The sequence below is a fragment of the Apteryx rowi genome, unplaced genomic scaffold (genome assembly GCF_003343035.1).
Source record: "Apteryx rowi isolate R43461 unplaced genomic scaffold, aptRow1 scaffold_1103, whole genome shotgun sequence".
Lineage (NCBI taxonomy): Eukaryota > Metazoa > Chordata > Aves > Apterygiformes > Apterygidae > Apteryx > Apteryx rowi.
The window spans coordinates 1-18,227 of NW_020447313.1; the positions used below are offsets into that span (position 1 = coordinate 1).

The following is an 18,227-nucleotide window of genomic DNA, read 5'->3' on the forward strand; positions in this document are numbered from 1 at the left end:
TGACCCCCAAACCCCCCCGAGACTGGATGCCAGGGACCTCCAAGCCCATGTTGACCCTCAAAACCCCTTGAGATGGGACGCTGGAGCCCTCCAAGCCCACGTTGACCCCACTCAGCTCCACTGTGCCCATTTCCCCACCTGCAAACCCAGCTTGGCGGGTGGGAGCGGCATAAAACCACCCGGCCGGGCCAGGCCGAGAGCCGTCACCCCTGTGCAGGGCCAAGCGAGCAGCATCAGCACACATTTCTCATGCCCGAAGTGCCAGATATCCCCGCTGCCGGCTCACCGGAGCGTTTCCCGCACTGGAAATATCGACGCGTTATCACTTATTAATTACCTTCCGCAAGCCCCGGGTGCACGTGGGATGGGAAAAGGGGTTTGGAGAAGGAGCTGCAGCTCGTGCAGAGGTCAGAGGCTGCCGCAGTCAGGCTTTCGGCTCGGGCGCTGCCGAAACGCCGGAGGGGATGGAGCCAGGAAGCCAAAACCTGGCGCTTCACCTCCGGGCTGCTCCGCACCCGTGGGAATTCCCTGMCGGAGGGGCTGGCCAGCTCCTCGGGAAAGCCGCCCAGCGCGGAGCTGCCGCTACRGGCATCAGTTTTCTCGCTTGGGAGAAAGCCGTTAGCGAATCRCTGCTCCGTCAGCTGGCGCAATTAAACCTGGAGCTCGTTGGCGGCCGAGCCTGGAGCTCCGGGTCGAATTTCCTTTCGAAAGAGCCGAAAACTCTTGCGGCTCCCCCGGCTGCCACAGTGTCTTCGCGTCCCCCCGCAAAGCAGCAATCCCACCCCGTGGGGCTCCGTCTGCCCCGTAATTAAGCTCCCGKCTCGTTACGGATGCGACACGGGGCCAGTGCGGTCCTCTGCCAACTGCCGAGGTTTCCCCAAAACATGAAAAAGCCCCGGATTGAGCTGGCTGGCGGCGAAAAAAATCCGCCTCGGGATGGGAGTTCGGCACGTCGTGCCCAGCCGCTCGGCGCTCCGTGTCTCCGCAGACGGCGGCGACGGCGATTTCGAGCTTTCGGCCGTCCGGCACCAGCCYGAGGGGTTGGAGCAGCTGCAGGCGCAGACCAAGTTCACCAAGAAGGAGCTGCAATCCCTCTACCGAGGCTTCAAGACGGTGAGCATGTCCGGAGCCTCCGTTCCCACCTCGGGAGCAGGTGGCGGCTGCGGCAGGTGATTTCGGGACCCGGCCGGGGGTTAATCTGGCGCTCGCTCCCCTCCCCAGGAGTGTCCCAGCGGCCTYGTAGACGAGGAGACCTTCAAGCTTATTTATTCGCAGTTCTTCCCCCAGGGAGGTGAGTTGGGGGCCCCTGAGGCCGGCGCGGGGCTGGGGAAAGCCGGGGGAGATGCTCCAATCCTTCATCCCTTTGCCATCCGCACAAAATGTCCCAAAATCCCAAGCCGGGCAGGTGCCGGAGAGCCGCGGCCTCGGCGTTTCAGCGGCTCGCGCCTCTCTCCCCGCGCAGACGCCACCACGTACGCTCACTTCTTGTTCAACGCCTTCGACGTGGACGGCAACGGGGCCATCTGCTTTCAGGTGAGCGCCAGGGCGGCTGTTGGAAACCCCCCCAAAAAAAGGAAAAAAAAATCAATTTGCGACTTTGCGATTGAATTTCTGCCGCTCAGCAGAACCCGCGGTCGCGCGCCGGAGCGGCAAAGGCTTCGCGCGAGGTTATTTACGTCCGCGGAGTTCGGCGAGTCGATAGCGCCACGCCGCGCGTGCCCCCGCGTTCCTCCGGCCTGCGCGAACCGCCGGCGAAGCGGTTAACGCTCGTCCCCCCCCTCGTCCCCTTCCTTCGAATCTTGCTGCCCTGAAAATTAGGATTCATCCGGCAACGGCGAAAGCCGGGTGGCTCCGAGAAGGCGTCGGAGGGGCCGTCACGGGTTGTAAGGGGTTACAGCCACTGCGGCAGGGGCCGGATCGTGGGGGCCGGCATTGATTTTTATGGAAGCACTTAAAAATAGACAGGAGCAAGAATAGAAACGCGATCAATAGGGAAAAAATCCCCCGAGCGACCTGCGATCGATGGCAGTTCCGCGTCGCCTTCGGCGAGGTCAAGACCCGCACCGCCGCGGAGGGCAGGGACGACGGGGGGGGGGGCCGGCTCGTCGGTGCCTCCGTTGGGACAAGTTGGGCTAAATGGTCGGACCCCGGTTGGATGAACGTCCTGGCTGGGATCCGGCGGGCGGCTCCCCCCGGGGATTCCTCTCGTAGGATTTTGTCGTCGGCCTCTCCGTCTTGCTGCGCGGGACGGTGCACGAGAAGCTGAACTGGGCTTTCAACCTCTACGACATTAATAAAGATGGCTACATCACGAAGGAGGTACCCGTGCGGGGCGGCCGGGGCCGAGGCGGAGCCGGGAACATCCCGGAGCGGGGTCCGGAGGTGGCTGGAGACCTGGCGTTGGTCCCGGAGGTGCCTCTCGCCGGCGTCCAGTTCGGAGGCACTGGCGGCACGTCGCAGTGGCCACCAGCCGCTCGCCCACGGTTGAGGCGGGAGGGGAAGCGCCGGGAGGGTTTCTAGGGGGGGTGGAGAAGTGTGTGTGGGGGTCGCACGGTGCCTGATCCCGTCTCCGTCCCCCACCAGGAAATGCTGGAGATAATGAAGTCCATCTACGACATGATGGGACGCTGCACCTACCCCATCCTGAAGGACAACGCRCCCGCGGAGCACGTGGAGATGTTCTTCCAGGTGGGCTGCTGCTGGACGGGCAGATCGCCGAGGATGATGAGGGAAGAGGGGGGGGCCCTGGCACGGCCTCTGTGGAAGCGGATGAGCCTGGATACCCGGCTTGGGGAGGGGGTTGTCACTACAGTGAGGGGGACGGAGATGTCCCCRCTGAGCGCTTGCTCGCCTTGCAGAAAATGGACAGGAACCGGGACGGCGTGGTGACCTTCGAGGAGTTTGTGGAGACGTGCCAGAAGGTGAGTGGCCTGGGGGGGGAGGCCTTCATCACCATCCTCCTCCTCCTCCTCCTCTTGGCCAGGCCCCTCCGAGTCCTGTCTCGCTGGTGGGGCAGCAGCCAGGAGCATCCCGTCCCCGTCTCCCGCTGCGGGACGCCGTGCTTGGGAACGACGGGACGAGGGAGGCGGCGCTTCCATCCCTCTCTCCTCTCTCCTAGGACGAGAACATCATGAGCTCCATGCAGATCTTCGAGAACACCATCTAGCCGCCCGTCCGCGCCACCGGCTCGCTCGTTTGGCGGCCTAAACGAACCTGGTTTTTTTTGTTTGTTTGGGTTTTTTTTTTAACTAAAAACCAAGAGGTTTAACGAGACGGATAAAACCAAGGATCGTCCTGGCCCGGGAAGGACGGAAGCAGGGCATTCTGGCAGTGCAAGGACCGCGGGCTGCCCGCGGCCGGGAGGGATGGAGGCGAGGAGGGGGGGAGTGCGGCGGGGACACCCCCCCCCCCCACGAGAAGCCCTTTGAGGATGTGGGTTTTTTTCTCTTTTTTTTCTTTTTTTTTTCAATAAAACACAATCACGACGGTTCGGGGAGCAGCCGTGACGCTCCAATCTCCTCCAGCCTGGCATCGCACCCGGCCCGGGGTGGTCGAACCGGGGGTGTTGCCGCCATCTCCCTCCGGGCTGGGTGAAGGCAGCTTCATTAAGCGAAACGAAGGTGCCGTGAGGGTGATTTCTGCTCTTCTCCCCCCCCCCAAAAAAGGGGGGGGGGAATCGAGGCAGCCCCAAATCAGGGCCGGGACCTGCCGGTTGCGGCGGCTGCGTGGCCCCGGGACACGCCCCCCCCCCGGCTGAACCGGCCCCCGATGTCACCGGGGGTTTTAATAAACGTGTCTCCCGGTCTAACCGCCCCTCCTCGCCGGAGGTGACCCGGGGGGGATCAACCGGGCACCGCGAGGCAACGGGGCCTTTGCTCCCGGCCGGGCCCCGCCTGAGGAAAGCGGATCCCTGAGGCCCTCCAGTCCCTTGCCCGCCCCTCGCTCCCGGTGGCGGTATCATGGCGGCGGCGGCAGCCCCGGTGGCGGTATCATGGCGGCCGCCGCCCGTATCCTAGCAACGCCCGCCCCGCCCGACGGGCATGGGGGCGTGGCCTAACGCGCAGCCCTCCCCGCCCCCGCCGCGGTCCCATTGGCCCGCTCGCGGAGGGGGCGGGGACTCGGCGCCCGGGCTGTCACGCGGGCGGCGCGGGGTCGCCGTGCGCCCGAAACAGGAGTGACGCGGCAGGTGACGCAGCGCGGGCAGCTGGGTATCCCCGGCCCCCCCCCGGGGGATCCCCCCGTGCGGCCCCGGGATCCCCCCGTGAGGGAGGGGCTGGGGGGGGGCTGCTGCCCCCGGGGCGGGGCTGTGCGGGATCGGGGGGGGGTTCCCCGGGATCGGGGGTCCTGTGGGGTCTGGGGACGATCCCTGGAATCGGGGGAATCCCCCGGGATCGGGGCTGCGCGGGATCACGGCGCCCCCTCGGATCGGTGCGGGGGAGAATGGCCCTGGATCTGGGCTGTGTGGGATCGGGGAAGCAGGGGGGATCCCGCGGGAGCGGGGCTGTGTGCGAGCAGGGGGGGAGATGCCGGGATCAGGGGGAATCCCCTGGAATCCAAGCTGTGCAGGTTTGGGGTGTCCCCCGGGGACGAGGGGAAGATCCTCCAGGGTCAGGGCTCTATGGGATGAGAGGATCCCCTGCAATTGGGGAGAACCCCCAGAATCAGGGGGGATTGACCGGGATCTAGGTTGTGCAGGATTGGGTTGTTCCCTGGGATCGGGGGAGGGAAGGGGGATCCCCCAGAGTGAGGGCCCTGTGGGATGAGGGAATCCCCTGGGATGGGGGAGAATCCCCAGGCTCTGATCTGTGTGGGATCAGAGGGGGGTCCCCCAGGACTGGGGGACTCTCCTGGGATCAGGGCTCTGTGGGATGAGGGGATCCCCTGGGATTGGGGAGAACCCCCAGAATCAGGGGGGATCACCTGGGATCTAGGTTGTGTGGGACTGGGTTGTTCCCTGGCATCAGGGGGGAAGGGGGATCCCCCAGGGTGAGGGCCCTGTGGGATGAGGGAATCCCCTGGGATGGGGGAGAACCCCCAGGCTCCGGTCTATGTGGGATTGGGGGAGGGAGGTCCCAGGATCAGGGGTGTCTCCCGGGATCAGGGGACAGCGCCTGGAATCTGAGCTGCACAGCCCAGAGCCCAGTGGATCCTGTGCAGGATTTGGGAGGGGGGGGGAGAATCCCTTGGGATTCAGTGGTCCAACCCCCATCCCCAGAGGCTCCATCCCCCCTGGCACCAGGGACCTGCTCAGCACCAGGATCCGCTCGGTCCCGGGATCCGCTTGCCCTTTCCTCCCCCCCCAGGCCACCCCCCAACCCCAAAGCCCCCCCCGGATGCAGGCGCTGGCCCGCGGCGCCCGTCCGGCCATCCGGCACCCGCCGCGAGGCTGCCGCGCCATGCGGCTGGTGCAGTTCCGGCGGGTGCCGGACGCCGAGCCCCGCCTGGGCCTGGAGGAAGAGGAGGGAAGCGAYGTGGTGGACCTGAGCGCCTGCGAGCCGGGGCTGCCCCGCACCATGCGCGCCTTCCTGGAGATGGGTGACACCGGGCTGGCCGCGGCCCGCAGGTGGGTGCCACCATCCTGTCCCCCCCCACCCCGATCCCGCGCTGGGGATGATCCGGCATGGGGCTGAGCCCTCTGTGCCGCGCAGGGCGCAGGAATCGGGCAGGCACCGGGTGCCGCGCGCCGAGGTGACGCTCCTGGCTCCCGTCACGGGCCCGGATAAGGTGATCTGCGTAGGGCTCAACTACAAGGATCACTGCCRGGAGCAGGGCGTCAAGATCCCGCAGGAACCCGTCATCTTCAGCAAGTTCCCCAGCGCCATCGCCGGCCCCTTCGACGACATCGCACACCCGGCCGAGAGCGGCGTGCGTAGCGGCGCCGGCGAGGCCGAAGGCCCCGGCCGCCCTCCACTCCCCCTCCGACCTTTTCCTTCTCCCCCCAGGAGGTCGACTGGGAGGTGGAGCTGGCCTTCGTCATCGGGAAGAAGGGCAAGCGCATCGCGGAGGCGGCGGCGCTGGATCACGTCGCCGGCTTCACCGTCGCCAACGACGTCAGTGCCCGCGACTGGCAGATGAAGAGGAACGGGCGGCAGTGGCTGCTGGGGAAAACCTTCGACACCTTCTGTCCCCTGGGCCCGGCCCTGGTCACCAAGGACGCGGTGGCAGGTGAGACCAAGGATCCAGCGCCGGAGCCGAGGCGGGATTTTTACGGGGGGGGGGTTGCAGCCGAATGGTTGCGTCCGTGAGTCCTAGCGGGGCTTGACGTCGCTCCCATGTCCCGCAGACTTCGACAACCTYGGCCTCCGCTGCAGCGTCAACGGGGAGGTGGTGCAGAGCGGCARCACGAGCCAGCTCGTCTTCAAAGTGCCGCAGCTCGTCGCCTGGGTGTCGAGGTACAGGCGGCGGCACGGGGTCCCGCGCGGCGCCGGCGGGGTTCGGCCCCCGCGGCTGACGCAGGCCCCGTTCGCCTGACGCCGGCCCCGTTTGCCCCCGTTGGCTTCCGCAGGTTCGTCACGCTGCTCCCCGGCGACGTCTTCCTCACGGGAACGCCGCCYGGCGTGGGGGTTTTCCGGAAACCACCCATGTTTCTCAAGGTGAGGCACGGGGTTGGAGACGGAGGTGGTCGGAAAGTGGAGGTGGCCAGAAAGCCGAGCCAGCCGGAGAACCGAGCCGGCCGCGGGGCTCGGCGGGGAGGGAGAGCGGAGATTTTCCTCCCTCGCGGGTTAGATACTGCAAACCGCTCAGCACGGATTTGCCCCAAACCGCTCAGCACGGATTTGCCCCAAACCCCAACCGCTTTCCCAGTCTGGGTTCCCGGCGAGTCCCCGTGGGAGAAGACACCAAAACCACCCCCTGTGGCCACTCTCCCTTGCGCCCAGTCCCCCCCACACACCCAGCACCCTCGCGGCAGGGCGCTTGGGGCTCCCACGCCGACGGTGGGTCGCGGCGTGGAGGTCGCTCGGATGGGAAAGAGCCGGGCGAAGCGAAACCCAGCGCCGTGAGCGGGTTCCTGCTTCCTTGCAGAGAGGAGACGTGGTGCAGTGCGACATCGAGGAGCTGGGAACCATCCGGAACAAGGTGGTGTGAAGGCGCCGAGCCCGGCACCCGCTTCCCCGGCACCCGCTTCCCCGGCACCCGCTTCCCCGACGCCCTTAATAAAACCACGAGCCGAGTCGCCCGCTAACCTGCTCCCGGAGTCGCGTTTATTGGCGCCTGCTCATGGCTCCGCGAACTGCCGGATGAAAGCTTCCAGCTTCTGCCGGTTTTCCCCGGAGCGGAAAGGCTCACCGAGGTGCAGGAGGGGCCCCGCGGGGCTCGTCACCTCCTTCAGCACCTGGCGAGGAAGAGGAGGGTCACGGCGAGGCAGCGCGAGGCGGCAGCGGGGCTGGCAGAGCCCGGYGGCGCTTACCCCCAGCTCCTTGAAGGTCCGCAGAGAGCTCAGGGCCAGGCTCCTGTTGGCACACGCTGGAGGGAGAGGGAAAAGCCGGAGGGAAAAGCCGRAAGGAGCAGCCGGAGGGAGCAGCCGGCTCCTTGGCCGGCTGCAGCGCCACCGGCCTCCTGCCGCTCCGACTCACCGAAACTGCCGTCCTCGGCCAAGAACCGCTGCAGCGCGTCCACGTAGGCCGGCTCTGGGGAGGGAAAAGCCGGACTTAGCACCGGCGGTTCCAACCCGGGTGCCCACAAGCCTCCGGAGAGGGCACGGCCCCCCCACGGGCCTCAGTTTCCCCAAAAAGAACCAAGGCGAGCGGGGCTCATCTGGTTCCAGAAACGGTTGCCCAAAGTCGGCAAGCGGTTGCCRGGGGGAGAGGAGCCGCCGGTCTCACTCCGACTGGGGACGGAAAGTGGTTCTGCTCACACCAGGAAGCTCCTACCGGATTGGGGCCAGCTGGGCTCGGCCAGGAAAGCGGCCGCTCTCGCGTAGGTCTGCAGCACGGGACTCAGGAGCCGGCAGAGGAAGAGGAGGAAACCGGGCGAGCCGTGAGGCTGGCTGAGCTGAGAAGGGGTGGGGAAGCCGGACGTGAAACGAGTTTGTTGAGGCTCAGCCGGCCCTCGGAGACAAGGATGGCGCCAAGGGCCGCGGTCTCGGCCGCGTTTGCCCCTGCGGCAGGGGGGAGGCAGCCGGGTCGAGGCGCGGGGTGGGAACGGAGGGCAGCAGGGCAGAGCTCGGGTACCTTGAAGCAGCGCTTGCCGGCGGCGTCCTCGTCATCGCTGTTGCTGTCCGCGAAATCCATCTCCGTCCAGGGYGGCTTCCTGAGGAAGGGCCGCCGGGCCACGTCGCAGAGCCGGCGCTCGCGCTCCGACTGCGGGGCGATGCCGCCGCCGGGGACACACACACACACACACGCGTGAGCTGGCACCAGCCACCCTGGGGGGGATCCCGTCCCCTCCGTCCCCACCCAACGCGGCTCACTCCAACCCAAGGCGAGCAGGACGCTTGTCCCCCGTCCCCTTCCCGGCCGAGAGCGGAGGGTGAGGGCTGCCCCTTCCATGGGAAGAGGGTGCTGGGGGCACCCACCTCTTCGGCCTCCAGCAGCCCGCACCGGATGAGCTTGTCCAAGATGTCCTGGCTGTAGCACTCGAGGGGCTGGCAGGGCTGGGAGAGAGGGAAGGGGGTCAGCGAGGAGCCGGATTCGCCCCCCCACCCCACCCCGGAGCCGCTTGCACGCGACGGCGGCGGCGGCACCCTGCCCCTACCTGGAGCCCCAGCAAGTTGGGAGGCAGGAGCCAGAGCAGCGCCAGGATCTTGCGGTGCAGCTCGTCCTGGCTCAGCACCACGCCGCAGGGCCCGGCGGGCACCCGCAGGAAGGGCAACATCTCCGCCAGCAAGGCGCGGATGGCGCAAGCTGCCGGCAAAGGCGCGTGAGCGGCGGCGCGGGGACGCCCGAGTCGCCGGCGCGGATGGCGCCCATGTCCCGTCGCTCACCTCCCACCGCCTCGCCGGCGAAAACGGGCAGGAGGGCCGCGCCGCGGAGGCTCAGCTCCCGCCGGGCCGCCACCGAGGCCTCGGGGAGCACCAGGACATCGCCGGGGGGCGAGAGGCGATACAGGGCGATGCGGGCGCCGAGCAGGGAGAGGCTGTGCAGCACCACGGCGCGGAGCTGCCCCGAGAAGCCCACGTCGCGGTGGCGCAGCAGGATCTCCTCCAGGAGCCACGAGAAGTCGGCCATGAGGCGGGAGAGGAAGACGCCCTGGAGGAAGAGGAGGCCGAGCCGGTGCCCAGCTTGGGAATTTAAGCGAGGGGGGGGACTCGAAATCTTGGCAAAGGCGTCTCCCAGCCGCACGGAARGAAGAGGAACGCGGAAACCACCGTTCGTTCGGCCTCAGGGAGCGCCGGCGGCCCCCTCATCGTACCTCGCGGTGCTTGTGCAGCAGCAGCGCGGACGTGATCCCCACGGCCATGACAGCGGAGCAGGCAACGCCATCTGCAAAGGAGCGAGAAGCGTTAGCCGTCGGGGGGAGCGTTTCGCTTTTCCCGCGCAGCCCTTCTTCCCGGCGCCGGATCGTAGCCGCTTGCTCCYGTCGTCCTCTCGCGCTCGCTCCCGGCGGCGGCGCAACATCGCGTCCTCGCTGCCGCCGTCGCCCAGCCTGAGCGGAGCCCAGTCGCCTCGGTTTTGCGGCGGAGGCGCCACGTCTGCCGCCGTTTTCCTCCCCACCCCGAGCGCTCCGTTKTCTGCGCTCTTGATTTCCAGCTCGGCAACGCGTGTGCTGCCAAGCAGCAATCGCTTGTGCAGYGTGGCGCACCAAAATAACCGGCAGCGGCGACGTTCCCCCCGTGCCGGCGCCGGCGCTGAAGCCACGAGGGATATAAAATCCGGAGGTGGCAGCTCTCGTGCACCGAGCAGCCTATGCAGACACCTCGAGGGCGCTCCTGACCCCCCCTTACCACTCAGGGAATGCAGGCCCAGCTTGGTCACCACCGTTTCTTCTTCTGCCTTCAAGCCGGCAGCCGTTCCGGTGGCCGTTCCGGCGCCTGGATCCCAAACCTCCGCCTTGTCGCCGTCCACCTGGCTGGAGCTGGAGAGAGCGGGGCGCTGGATGCGAGGAATYGGGGCTGGCAGCAGCCTGTCGGCGGAGAGCCGCAGCCGCTTGCCGGAGCTCGGCTCCCACTCACCCCGTGCCGAGGACGGCGGGCAGCAGCAGCTCCTCCAGCGACTTTCCCGCGCGGCTCCGTCCCACGAGGTTTTTTGCCGCAAACTCCTGGCAGTGAGGAAGAAGGGACCCATCGGCTCCGCAGCACCGCTTCCCAGCTAACATCCGTGCCGCCCAGTTTCCCCCGTATCCCCCCATCCAACCTTCCCCCGGACGTGGGCTTGCTGGATCCCCTGGAGAACTCCAGATTCCCCCCAGCCAGCCATCCCGAACCACTAGATCCGCCCCGTGAGGATTCGGACGGCCGAGAACATGGCGGCGATGCACCCTGCAAGACCCAACACGGGGGCTGTCAAATCCCAGGAAGCAGAGCCCCCGGAGCGGCAATCCCGCTGTGGTACCTGTAAGGAGAAGGGCTGGGCGAAGTCCACCCGGACGCAGCCGAACTCCCGGCGCAAGGCTCGGCACGCCGCCCAGAGGCAGGCACGGAGGCCGAGGGGCCGAGCGCCGTGCTGGGAGAAAGAAGGGAGCGAGGCGTCAACGGGGCGACGGCGGCGAGCACCCGGCCGGCACGCTCCGACGCTGCCGAAATCCGCTCTGCCGAGCTCCAGCCCGAAAGGGAGCCGTGGCAGCGGCGGTGGAGCCTCTCACCGCTCGCTCCTCGCGGCAGCCRTCGGGGACCACGTCGTAGGCGATGCCCACGGGGACCAGGAGGACGTCGGAGACGGCGCCGTCCCGCAAAGCTCGGTACACCGGGGCCAGCCACTCGCAGGCAGGAGCGGAGAGATGCAGGGTGCCRGAGAAAGGCTCTTCCAGGAAGATCAGCAGAGGTTGCCGGCTCTTCAACACCTCCTCGACGTACTGCCGGAGCGGACGGGGTGAGATCGGGGCAGTCCCGGAGACGCACGGATGCCCAGGAGCTGTCACCACCCATCGCTGGGGACTTRCCTTCAACCCCGCGACCTCGCTCAAGGGAAAGGCTTGGCCGGTCCCCGGTCCTCTGCGCCCCCGAAAACTACCCCGGACACCTTCTCCAAGTGCTTCYGGAGCACGGAGTGGGGGGATGTTTCCTCCCTCCCAGCACCAAGGAAAAGCCGAGGGTCGGTCCCACCTACCGCGGCAAGCACGGCCCCCGAGAGCTCTTCGTCCTGGCCGCTCGGTGTCCGCTCCGTCCTCACGGGCAGGAAAACACCTCCGAGGCTACGGAGCAAGGCCCTGCCGGGGTGGGGAGGGAATGAAAATGCCAGGGGCGCCCACCTCGTGCGGGGCTGCGTCCCCCCGCACCGACGCACGCCGTCAGGATTCCCACGCATCCTCCGAGGGAAGCGAGAGCCGGGGCCGGCTACAGCCGTCCCTCCCTATTCCCCATTCCGGCTCGAGCTAACTTTGGGGGGTTTTCCGAGCAYGATTCCCTCCTCCGTTGGCAGGGAACGGGCCGTGCACCCCACGGATCGGAGGGAGCGGGAGTCTCCTATGCCTTACCGGAGGCGAGGGCTGCAGGTTTGGCCACCCACYGTCACCCTGGGCACCCCCAGGCCCTGGGAGAAGAGGAGGAAGGAGAGCAGCAACCCGTCCAGCCGCGACTTGTGCGTCGAGAGGAAAACCAGCGGCACGCCGGGCTGCGGGAAGGGAAAACACGATTGGGGGGGGGTCTCCGGCGCGCCGCAGGGCCGAGAACGGGGAAGCCGGGCTCCTTACCGTCCCGGCAGCCCTCAGCACCATCTCCAGCTGCCCTCGGTGGAGCTGCACGTTGAGGAAGAGGCGGTTCAGGAGCCTGAGCAAAGCCCAGGMGCAGAACCTGTGGAGCGGGGGCAGGAAAAGAAGCAAGTGAGCAACCCCCCGGCTGGGCGAAGCATCCCCAAAACCTTCGGCAGGCCACAAAGCAACACCCGGAGCCCATCGGGAGACACGTCGCCTTCAACCGCCTCCTTCCCCGGGATACGTGTTTGCTCCGCAGAAGGGCTGGGGGAGCCCGGCAGCGGGGTGTCCTCAGCCTGCCCTGCCTCAGTTTCCCCACGGCAGGGCTGCGCCGGGCAGCACGCTCCGCGGTTATCTACCCCAAGTCACGCTTTCTCCGCTCCCGTAAAGCAAATAAACAGCTTTATTATAAATTAAGTTAAAACATTAAAGGCTGGATGCGACAAGACACCCCCCCCTCCTCCACCACCTCCCCAACAACAAAAGCTCAAATCAATTCCCCCCCCTCCATCTCCCCCATCCTCCCACAGGCTGTTTACGGGAAGGATTCGAATGCTTTTATCCCCTGGGTAATTTCTTCCCTTTAAATACTTCAGACTGCTCAGAGGGTTCTTTTATTACAGCTCAATCAGACAAGCAATTAGGCTACGATGCAACCTTTAATTGCCAATTTCTCAACGACAGGAGGAAAAAAAAAAAGTGAGAGAGAGAGAAGGAAAAGAAAAGTTCCCCCTTGCTTTGCTTTGCTTTCCACCCCCTCAGCGGGTTTTTTTCCCCCCCCCACCTCTCCTCTCCTCCACTTTGGTGTTATATTCCAACTCCCTGGAAGGATTTGGTGAAAATATCACCGAGGGGCTGCGCAAGACCCCGAGGAGCCCTGCTGCGTCGGGTGGCGTCACGCCGAGGATCCCACAAGCTCTGCTCCGTCCCCGGCTCTCGAATCCAAGCCCCCGTCCCGCTGTCACAGCGCCAGGCTCTCGGCACGCGCAGGCCTTCCCCAAGGATCGCTCGCAAGCGCGAGCCACCCCGAAACCCCCTTTGCGTGAGGCTTAAYGAAGCATGTTAAAGAGAGCGAGAAGGACCCGGAGAGGAGAAGAGGGCCAGGAACCACGGAGAGAGAGCGAGCGTGGGAATTTGGATCCCTCAACCTAGGTGCCTGCCCAGAGGAATCCCCGAGGGGGATCCGAACCCGCGTGCCGCTGCCGGAGAGGCAGAGTGTACCTCAGCAGGAAAAGGGAGAGCGGCGCCTGGATTTCGGCCAGGATCTCGAGCGCTTTGGCCCTCCACCGCAGCGGGGACTCGCCGTCCGCTCTAGAGCCGCGGGCCCGGCCGGCGGCGGCATCCCGTACCCTGCGAAGACGACGTGGGAAACGCGGGCGGAGGCCCAAGCAACAGGTTAACGTGTTCCTCGGCAAAAGCGTGATTTATTACAGCAATTATAACGTACCGGCTGCCAGCATCGTGCTTCATAATTAGCAATGACAGTGATTTAGGTAACAGTTGCCCGAGGCCGCGTCGTGCCAGACGCTGTGCGGCCTGAGCAAGACGCGGCCCGGCTGAGCCGAGCCCAACGCAACTTCGCCGTCACCCCGGGGCAGAGCGAAGAGATGGGAATGCCGGGTCCCGGCATCCTCGGAGGGCCGAGCCCGCGAGAAGCGGTGGCAAACGCAACCCCGCGCTTATGCCCAGAYGGCTTTTTTTCGGCTCGTGCCTCCGTAATACCCCGTTGAGACTGCTAACGGGTCTCCGAGGTGCTCTCGCTRCACCACCGGAGAAGAGCGGGCTGATTTAAGCGCGCGTCTCCGCCGCGGGGTGCGGGAGACGAGCACATCCCAGCGGAGGGYTGAAGGCGACCGCCGAGAGCCCTCCGGCTCTTCCCACCTACCTCTTAYTGCGGCAGATCCTCTCCGCCAGGTCCCCGGGAACGTCGGCAGGAACTTTCCAATCCAAGACAGCGAGGAAAYAGCAAAGTCTTCGAACGAGCCAGCCCCTGTACCTGGGCACGGAGATGGACAGTGACATCCAGCAGGTCGTTAGAGGACCATCAAAAAGCATCCCGCGCTTTCCCAGGATACTGGGAAAATAATCAGCCTGCCTCAAAGGTGCTGTTTGCAGGTGCATAAGCCTCTTCTCCCCATTTTACAGCTGGGAAAACTGAGGCACCAGCAGTTTCACTCCCCAGAGTCCAGCGCTCCAGGCCACCCTGTTCCTCCTCCCGTCCCTCAGGGCACCCACCCAAGGCAGGATCGCTCTCCGTGAGGGGCGCAGGCAGCGGCCGAAAGGAAACCTGCAATTTCTATGCCACCGGCAGGGGTTTTCCAGGCGGCGAGAAAAAGCTTTCGAGGTTTGGGGCAACCTCAGCTCTCCCACTCCCATCCAGCGAGCTGCTCCCACACTGCCGAGAGACCGACCTCTGCCGAGATACCCCCGACCCCCAAATTAGCTTTCATCAGCAACGACCCAGCAAGCAAACAGCCTCCGCCGGCACCCGGGATGCCGCCGTGGTCCGAAAGCAGGGACTTTCCCAAATCCGCCCCGAATCCAAGCTAGGCAGCGCTAGCAGATTAGCGAGGGACGTAACCAAGGTTTAAGATTTTGCAGAGCTAAAAAAAAAAAAGAGGAGCACGCAGAAACCCAGGGAGCGAAAGGTTTGCTGGTGCCGGGACAGGGAGAAGGGGAACTTCAGCCCTCCGTCTTCCAGCTTATGATCTCACCCGCCCATCACTGGTCTCTTTTTAGCATCCCGCAACTCCCGAGTCGCTCTGAGCGGAGATGAATTATTCAAAGAGTTTGAAAGCTGGAGCTGGGATATTTCAAGCAGAATAGAGCATAATGACCCGATTTGGAAAAATACAGCGCAGAATTGCTAAGCCACCAGGGATCGCGTTGCAACGGATGGGAACCAAAGGAGTCCGGCACCTCCGAAAAATCAGGCTGACTTCAACGCCAGGCATTTTGGCAAGCGAGCGGCTACTAAGTGGCCACCTCAGCTCCTCAGCTGGAGGAAGAGGCTGGTTTAACCCAGCCAAAAATTTGGATTTAGGGCCYGGCGGGAGGAAGGAGCAAACGAGGGACTGGAATAAGAGGCTATTTCGCATCTCCCAAGGGGCCAGCAGCTGGCTGGCCCAGGCCTGCTCCAAGCGTTGCGTGCGTGAGCTTTTCCTCGTGCTGAAGCCGGAGGGGAGAACGAAATTCCCTCTGAGCTCTTCCCAACAGCATCAAGATACTAGTTTTTGCTTAAAAAAAAACCCAAACCCAAATCCTTGACTTTGTAGCTGACCGCTCCTCCCAGGCTGCGAGCGTGACAGCAACTAGAACGGATCAAGTCTTCTCCTCTCCRCCGTTATTAACACTCTGCCCTCGGGGATGCGGCTTTCAGCCTCGCAAAYGATAATTAATGTAACAATTTATCAGATTAAGCAGCTTGCAAAGATGACGGAGAGGCGTCCCGACACCCCTGGGCAGCGGAGGTGGTTCTTTGCACGTGGATTTGGACAGAGAAAGAAGAAAACCTGGAAGAAGCAATTTGCCCGGCATCTCCGGCATGGTCCCGTCCTCACCTGGTGTTTTCCTCCGTCACCCGGATGACGTTGCGGAAGCCGAGAGAGGAGAACTGCTCGTGGTAGAAGCAATCCTGCAAGGAGAAAGAGGAGGCAGCTCTTCCGGGAAACGGTCGGAGCGGCGCGTCTGCCTCAGACGACGCAACGAGGACGGTTCGGAGAAGGTGGGCACGATACGGATGCGACCGTCCGGCTGCTCCGCTCCGACCCCAAACCCTCGCGGAGGGTGCAAAGGGCAACGAGGCCCGTCGAGCGGTGGCCTGTCCTCTACTCCRGCATCCAGGGATCCCAAAGCGCATGGGAAGGCCAGAGCTGGCTGGAATTTAATCCAGTGGCCTGCAGACGGATGAGGCTGGGAGAGCAAACCCTTTGGCCAAGCCGCGTCGCGCTCTTACCCAGCTCCTCGGGGTGCAGGTTTGGCAGCAACGTCCCACGAACGGACGGTATTTGCCCAGGAAAGGGGTGAAAACTTCCAGTTTCTGCCCCAAATCGCAAACCCAGGTTTTCATCTGTGGGGGAAGCGTGGAAAAGAAACGGAGGGAGGATGGCGCRACCCTCCCGCTGGCGCTGGAAACGCGACGTGTTGCCTAACGCTTCCCCAAACCCGCTTGTCTCGTGGCAGGGAAAACAAATCCCTAACAGGTCGGAAAACCTTCGCTCGCCCCATTTTCCCTCTCCCCGTGGGTTTGGCCCCRGAGCCGCCTTCCTCCCCGGCTGAGCCCAGCCCCAAGGAAATCACCTACGTTTGTTTGTCCGCCGCAGTCGGCCGGAGGAGCACGGGCACCCAAATCCGGTGGGATCGGCACCCCAGGATGCTCGCTCTGCACAGGGCAAGGGGGTTTCCAGCAGGAACGAGTCCACAGAGACGCGTCCGGCACGGCCTGCGGAGCTCAGCTCTAGAGACACGGGAGAGAAGGACTTAGCAAGAGCTGGGAGCGTGCCGGGAACGCTCGGCTCATTTCGGAGGCGAGGAAGCGGCTCTGGCGGGTAGAGCCCAGGCCTGGGTGGCGGGTTCGGCTCCCGGCCTTGCTCCGGGGGCTCCAGCCGAATCCTTTGCCCCCATCCCGCCTGCGTGAAAAACGGCTTCGGCACCTCCCAGCCAAACGCAACTTGAATTCGGGAAACTTTCCGCTGCCACGACCTGAGGTTTAGAGCAACGGGGGGGGGGCCACTGGGAAGGGAGGCGCCGAGCCTTTCTCCCAAATCCAGGCATTTTCAGGGAAAAGACCTGCTCCTCGGCAGAAAAAAATAAAAATCAGTTGTTCTACAGCTTGTACAGAGCACAAAGGGATAAGGRAAAAAAAACCCAACAAAATCCCAGCAAGCAACGCGCCAAAAGCCCTCGGGAAAAGAATTTTTTCCTTATAATACCGCTCCGGTAGCACTACAATTGACTTTTCCCTCCCACATCCTCCTCCCTCCTGGCACGGAGATGCCAATCTGTACCCAAAAACCCCATGGCGCCCGTACGGAGCCGACATCCCGTTGCCCTCCTCCCCCGAGCCGGCCGCAGCTCCCGACGGAGGGCTGGGGGCGGCTCCCGGTCCTCGCTTTGTGCCTCAGTTTCCCCCCGCCCTGTCGCCCGCCAGGGCTGAGCGCTTCCCAAAAATGCGGCAGACAGATGGAGACGGGCGCCCACCACCACGGGATTTCGCCTTTCCGATGCTCCGCCAGGCACCTGGCATGATACAAGGGGGAACGAGAGGCTCAAAACATAGGGAAGAACCATTTTCCCCCCCTCCCCAACTTCTCAGCTCCGCCACTGCCTCCCGACACAACCTTGGTCACCTCACTTCATCCAGGGGAGGAAAACGCATCGATACTTCCGTCGCTTGAGGGATGCACCCTTGGATGCTCTCCTCTGCTACAGGTTCCCCGGGAATAACAGCGGCTCTGGCCGCTACACCCAAAATAATCACACTGTTTGGAGCAACAGAGATGTTATTCCCCGGAGCCAGGCAGGGGAATCCGCTCCATTACCGGCCTTCCCTTCGCTAGCTGCTCCAAAACTGCGGGAAAATCCAGCCTCAGCCAGGCCCGCGCACGCGGGAAAACCCTCACTGATCCCGAGGTGCCGCAGAGCATCACAGAGGCACCAGTTTAGGAGCTGGAGCACCATCGCGCTCTGCTCCCGCTTGTGCAGCGAATTCACCTCCGGGAATTCGCGGGCATCCTCCGAGCCTTCCCAGGGCATCCGCCAAATATCCCCGCGGGCAGTTCGGCAGGGCGGGCTGGGACGGACGAGGACGGACTGCTTATATCTGGCTGCTCTCGCCTGTTCGAGCGAGATTTAACGCTGCCCCGCTTGTTATTTCTGGAAGCGTCTCTCTCTCTCCAAACACTCGAAAGCCCCAAGGGCTAAAATCCTCGGCATTTTGCAATCCTTAATGACATTTCTCAGGCCTTCTCCTCAGAGGAAGGAACGGGAAATGCCGTTCAAACCTTGCAAACTACCCAGGAAAACAAGCCTGCTGGGGATCTAATTACAAGCAGGTTATTTCACACCACGCAGCATCGCCGCTCCGGCCGCATCCCGGGCTAGCGACAGAGTCCCGGGACCCGGAGCCACAAAAATCCGTGATTTCCAAGCTCTTAAAACCCAGCCGAGCCTTTAAAACCCAGCTTTTCCGGGCTGGAGAAAAGCACAGAGGGGAAAAAAAATAGGGGTTATTAGCCCAAATTTGGAGCGCCCGGCTCTTTCCACCTGCACGTGCCAGTCCCTCCTGCAGCACAGCTTGCAGACGCTTTTAAGACATTTCTAAGCGTCCTTTTTTTGCTCTTTTGGGAATACAATTTTCCAGTTATTTTTATTCCAAAAAAAGAGAGAAGGGAAGAAAGATAATTTTGTGGGTTTTTTGTTTCTTTTTTTTTTTTTTATCT

At 64.1% G+C, this 18,227-nt stretch overlaps 3 protein-coding genes across 9 annotated transcripts; 2 read left to right on the top strand and 1 right to left on the bottom strand.

Annotated features, from left to right (window-relative positions):
• Positions 1 to 747: 747 nt before the first annotated feature.
• LOC112971141 (calsenilin-like) lies at positions 748 to 3,636 on the top strand. 6 transcript variants are annotated; one of them, XM_026076280.1, is made up of 7 exons: positions 748 to 1,113; positions 1,222 to 1,291; positions 1,463 to 1,533; positions 2,212 to 2,319; positions 2,584 to 2,688; positions 2,859 to 2,921; positions 3,119 to 3,636. In XM_026076280.1, the coding sequence occupies exons 1-7, from the start codon at positions 937 to 939 to the stop codon at positions 3,164 to 3,166; spliced, it is 642 nt and encodes a 213-aa protein (XP_025932065.1). In that variant the 5' UTR covers positions 748 to 936; the 3' UTR covers positions 3,167 to 3,636. The 6 variants fall into 6 exon arrangements, with proteins under 6 accessions (XP_025932065.1, XP_025932048.1, XP_025932055.1 ...); XM_026076263.1 differs by having other exon boundaries at positions 1,222 to 1,533; XM_026076270.1 differs by having other exon boundaries at positions 2,859 to 3,636.
• A 480-nt stretch (positions 3,637 to 4,116) lies between these two features.
• Positions 4,117 to 7,188, top strand: LOC112971226 (fumarylacetoacetate hydrolase domain-containing protein 2-like). 2 transcript variants are annotated; one of them, XM_026076433.1, is made up of 7 exons: positions 4,117 to 4,186; positions 5,304 to 5,563; positions 5,649 to 5,865; positions 5,943 to 6,165; positions 6,284 to 6,392; positions 6,506 to 6,593; positions 7,024 to 7,188. In XM_026076433.1, exons 2-7 carry the CDS (start codon positions 5,334 to 5,336, stop codon positions 7,084 to 7,086), a joined length of 930 nt encoding a protein of 309 aa, XP_025932218.1. In that variant the 5' UTR covers positions 4,117 to 4,186; positions 5,304 to 5,333; the 3' UTR covers positions 7,087 to 7,188. The 2 variants fall into 2 exon arrangements, with proteins under 2 accessions (XP_025932218.1, XP_025932209.1); XM_026076424.1 differs by lacking the exon at positions 4,117 to 4,186 and having other exon boundaries at positions 4,774 to 5,563.
• Positions 7,183 to 16,206, bottom strand: GPAT2 (glycerol-3-phosphate acyltransferase 2, mitochondrial). Its single transcript, XM_026076456.1, has 19 exons — positions 15,743 to 16,206; positions 15,348 to 15,421; positions 13,673 to 13,783; positions 13,009 to 13,137; positions 11,788 to 11,887; positions 11,572 to 11,708; positions 10,741 to 11,281; positions 10,491 to 10,601; positions 10,112 to 10,197; positions 9,884 to 10,008; positions 9,352 to 9,422; positions 8,924 to 9,188; positions 8,695 to 8,843; positions 8,516 to 8,593; positions 8,178 to 8,300; positions 7,872 to 8,145; positions 7,575 to 7,628; positions 7,409 to 7,464; positions 7,183 to 7,333 (listed from the first exon to the last, which is right to left on the bottom strand). The coding sequence occupies exons 1-19, from the start codon at positions 15,854 to 15,856 to the stop codon at positions 7,217 to 7,219; spliced, it is 2,715 nt and encodes a 904-aa protein (XP_025932241.1). The 5' UTR covers positions 15,857 to 16,206; the 3' UTR covers positions 7,183 to 7,216.
• Between the last annotated feature and the right edge of the window lie 2,021 nt (positions 16,207 to 18,227).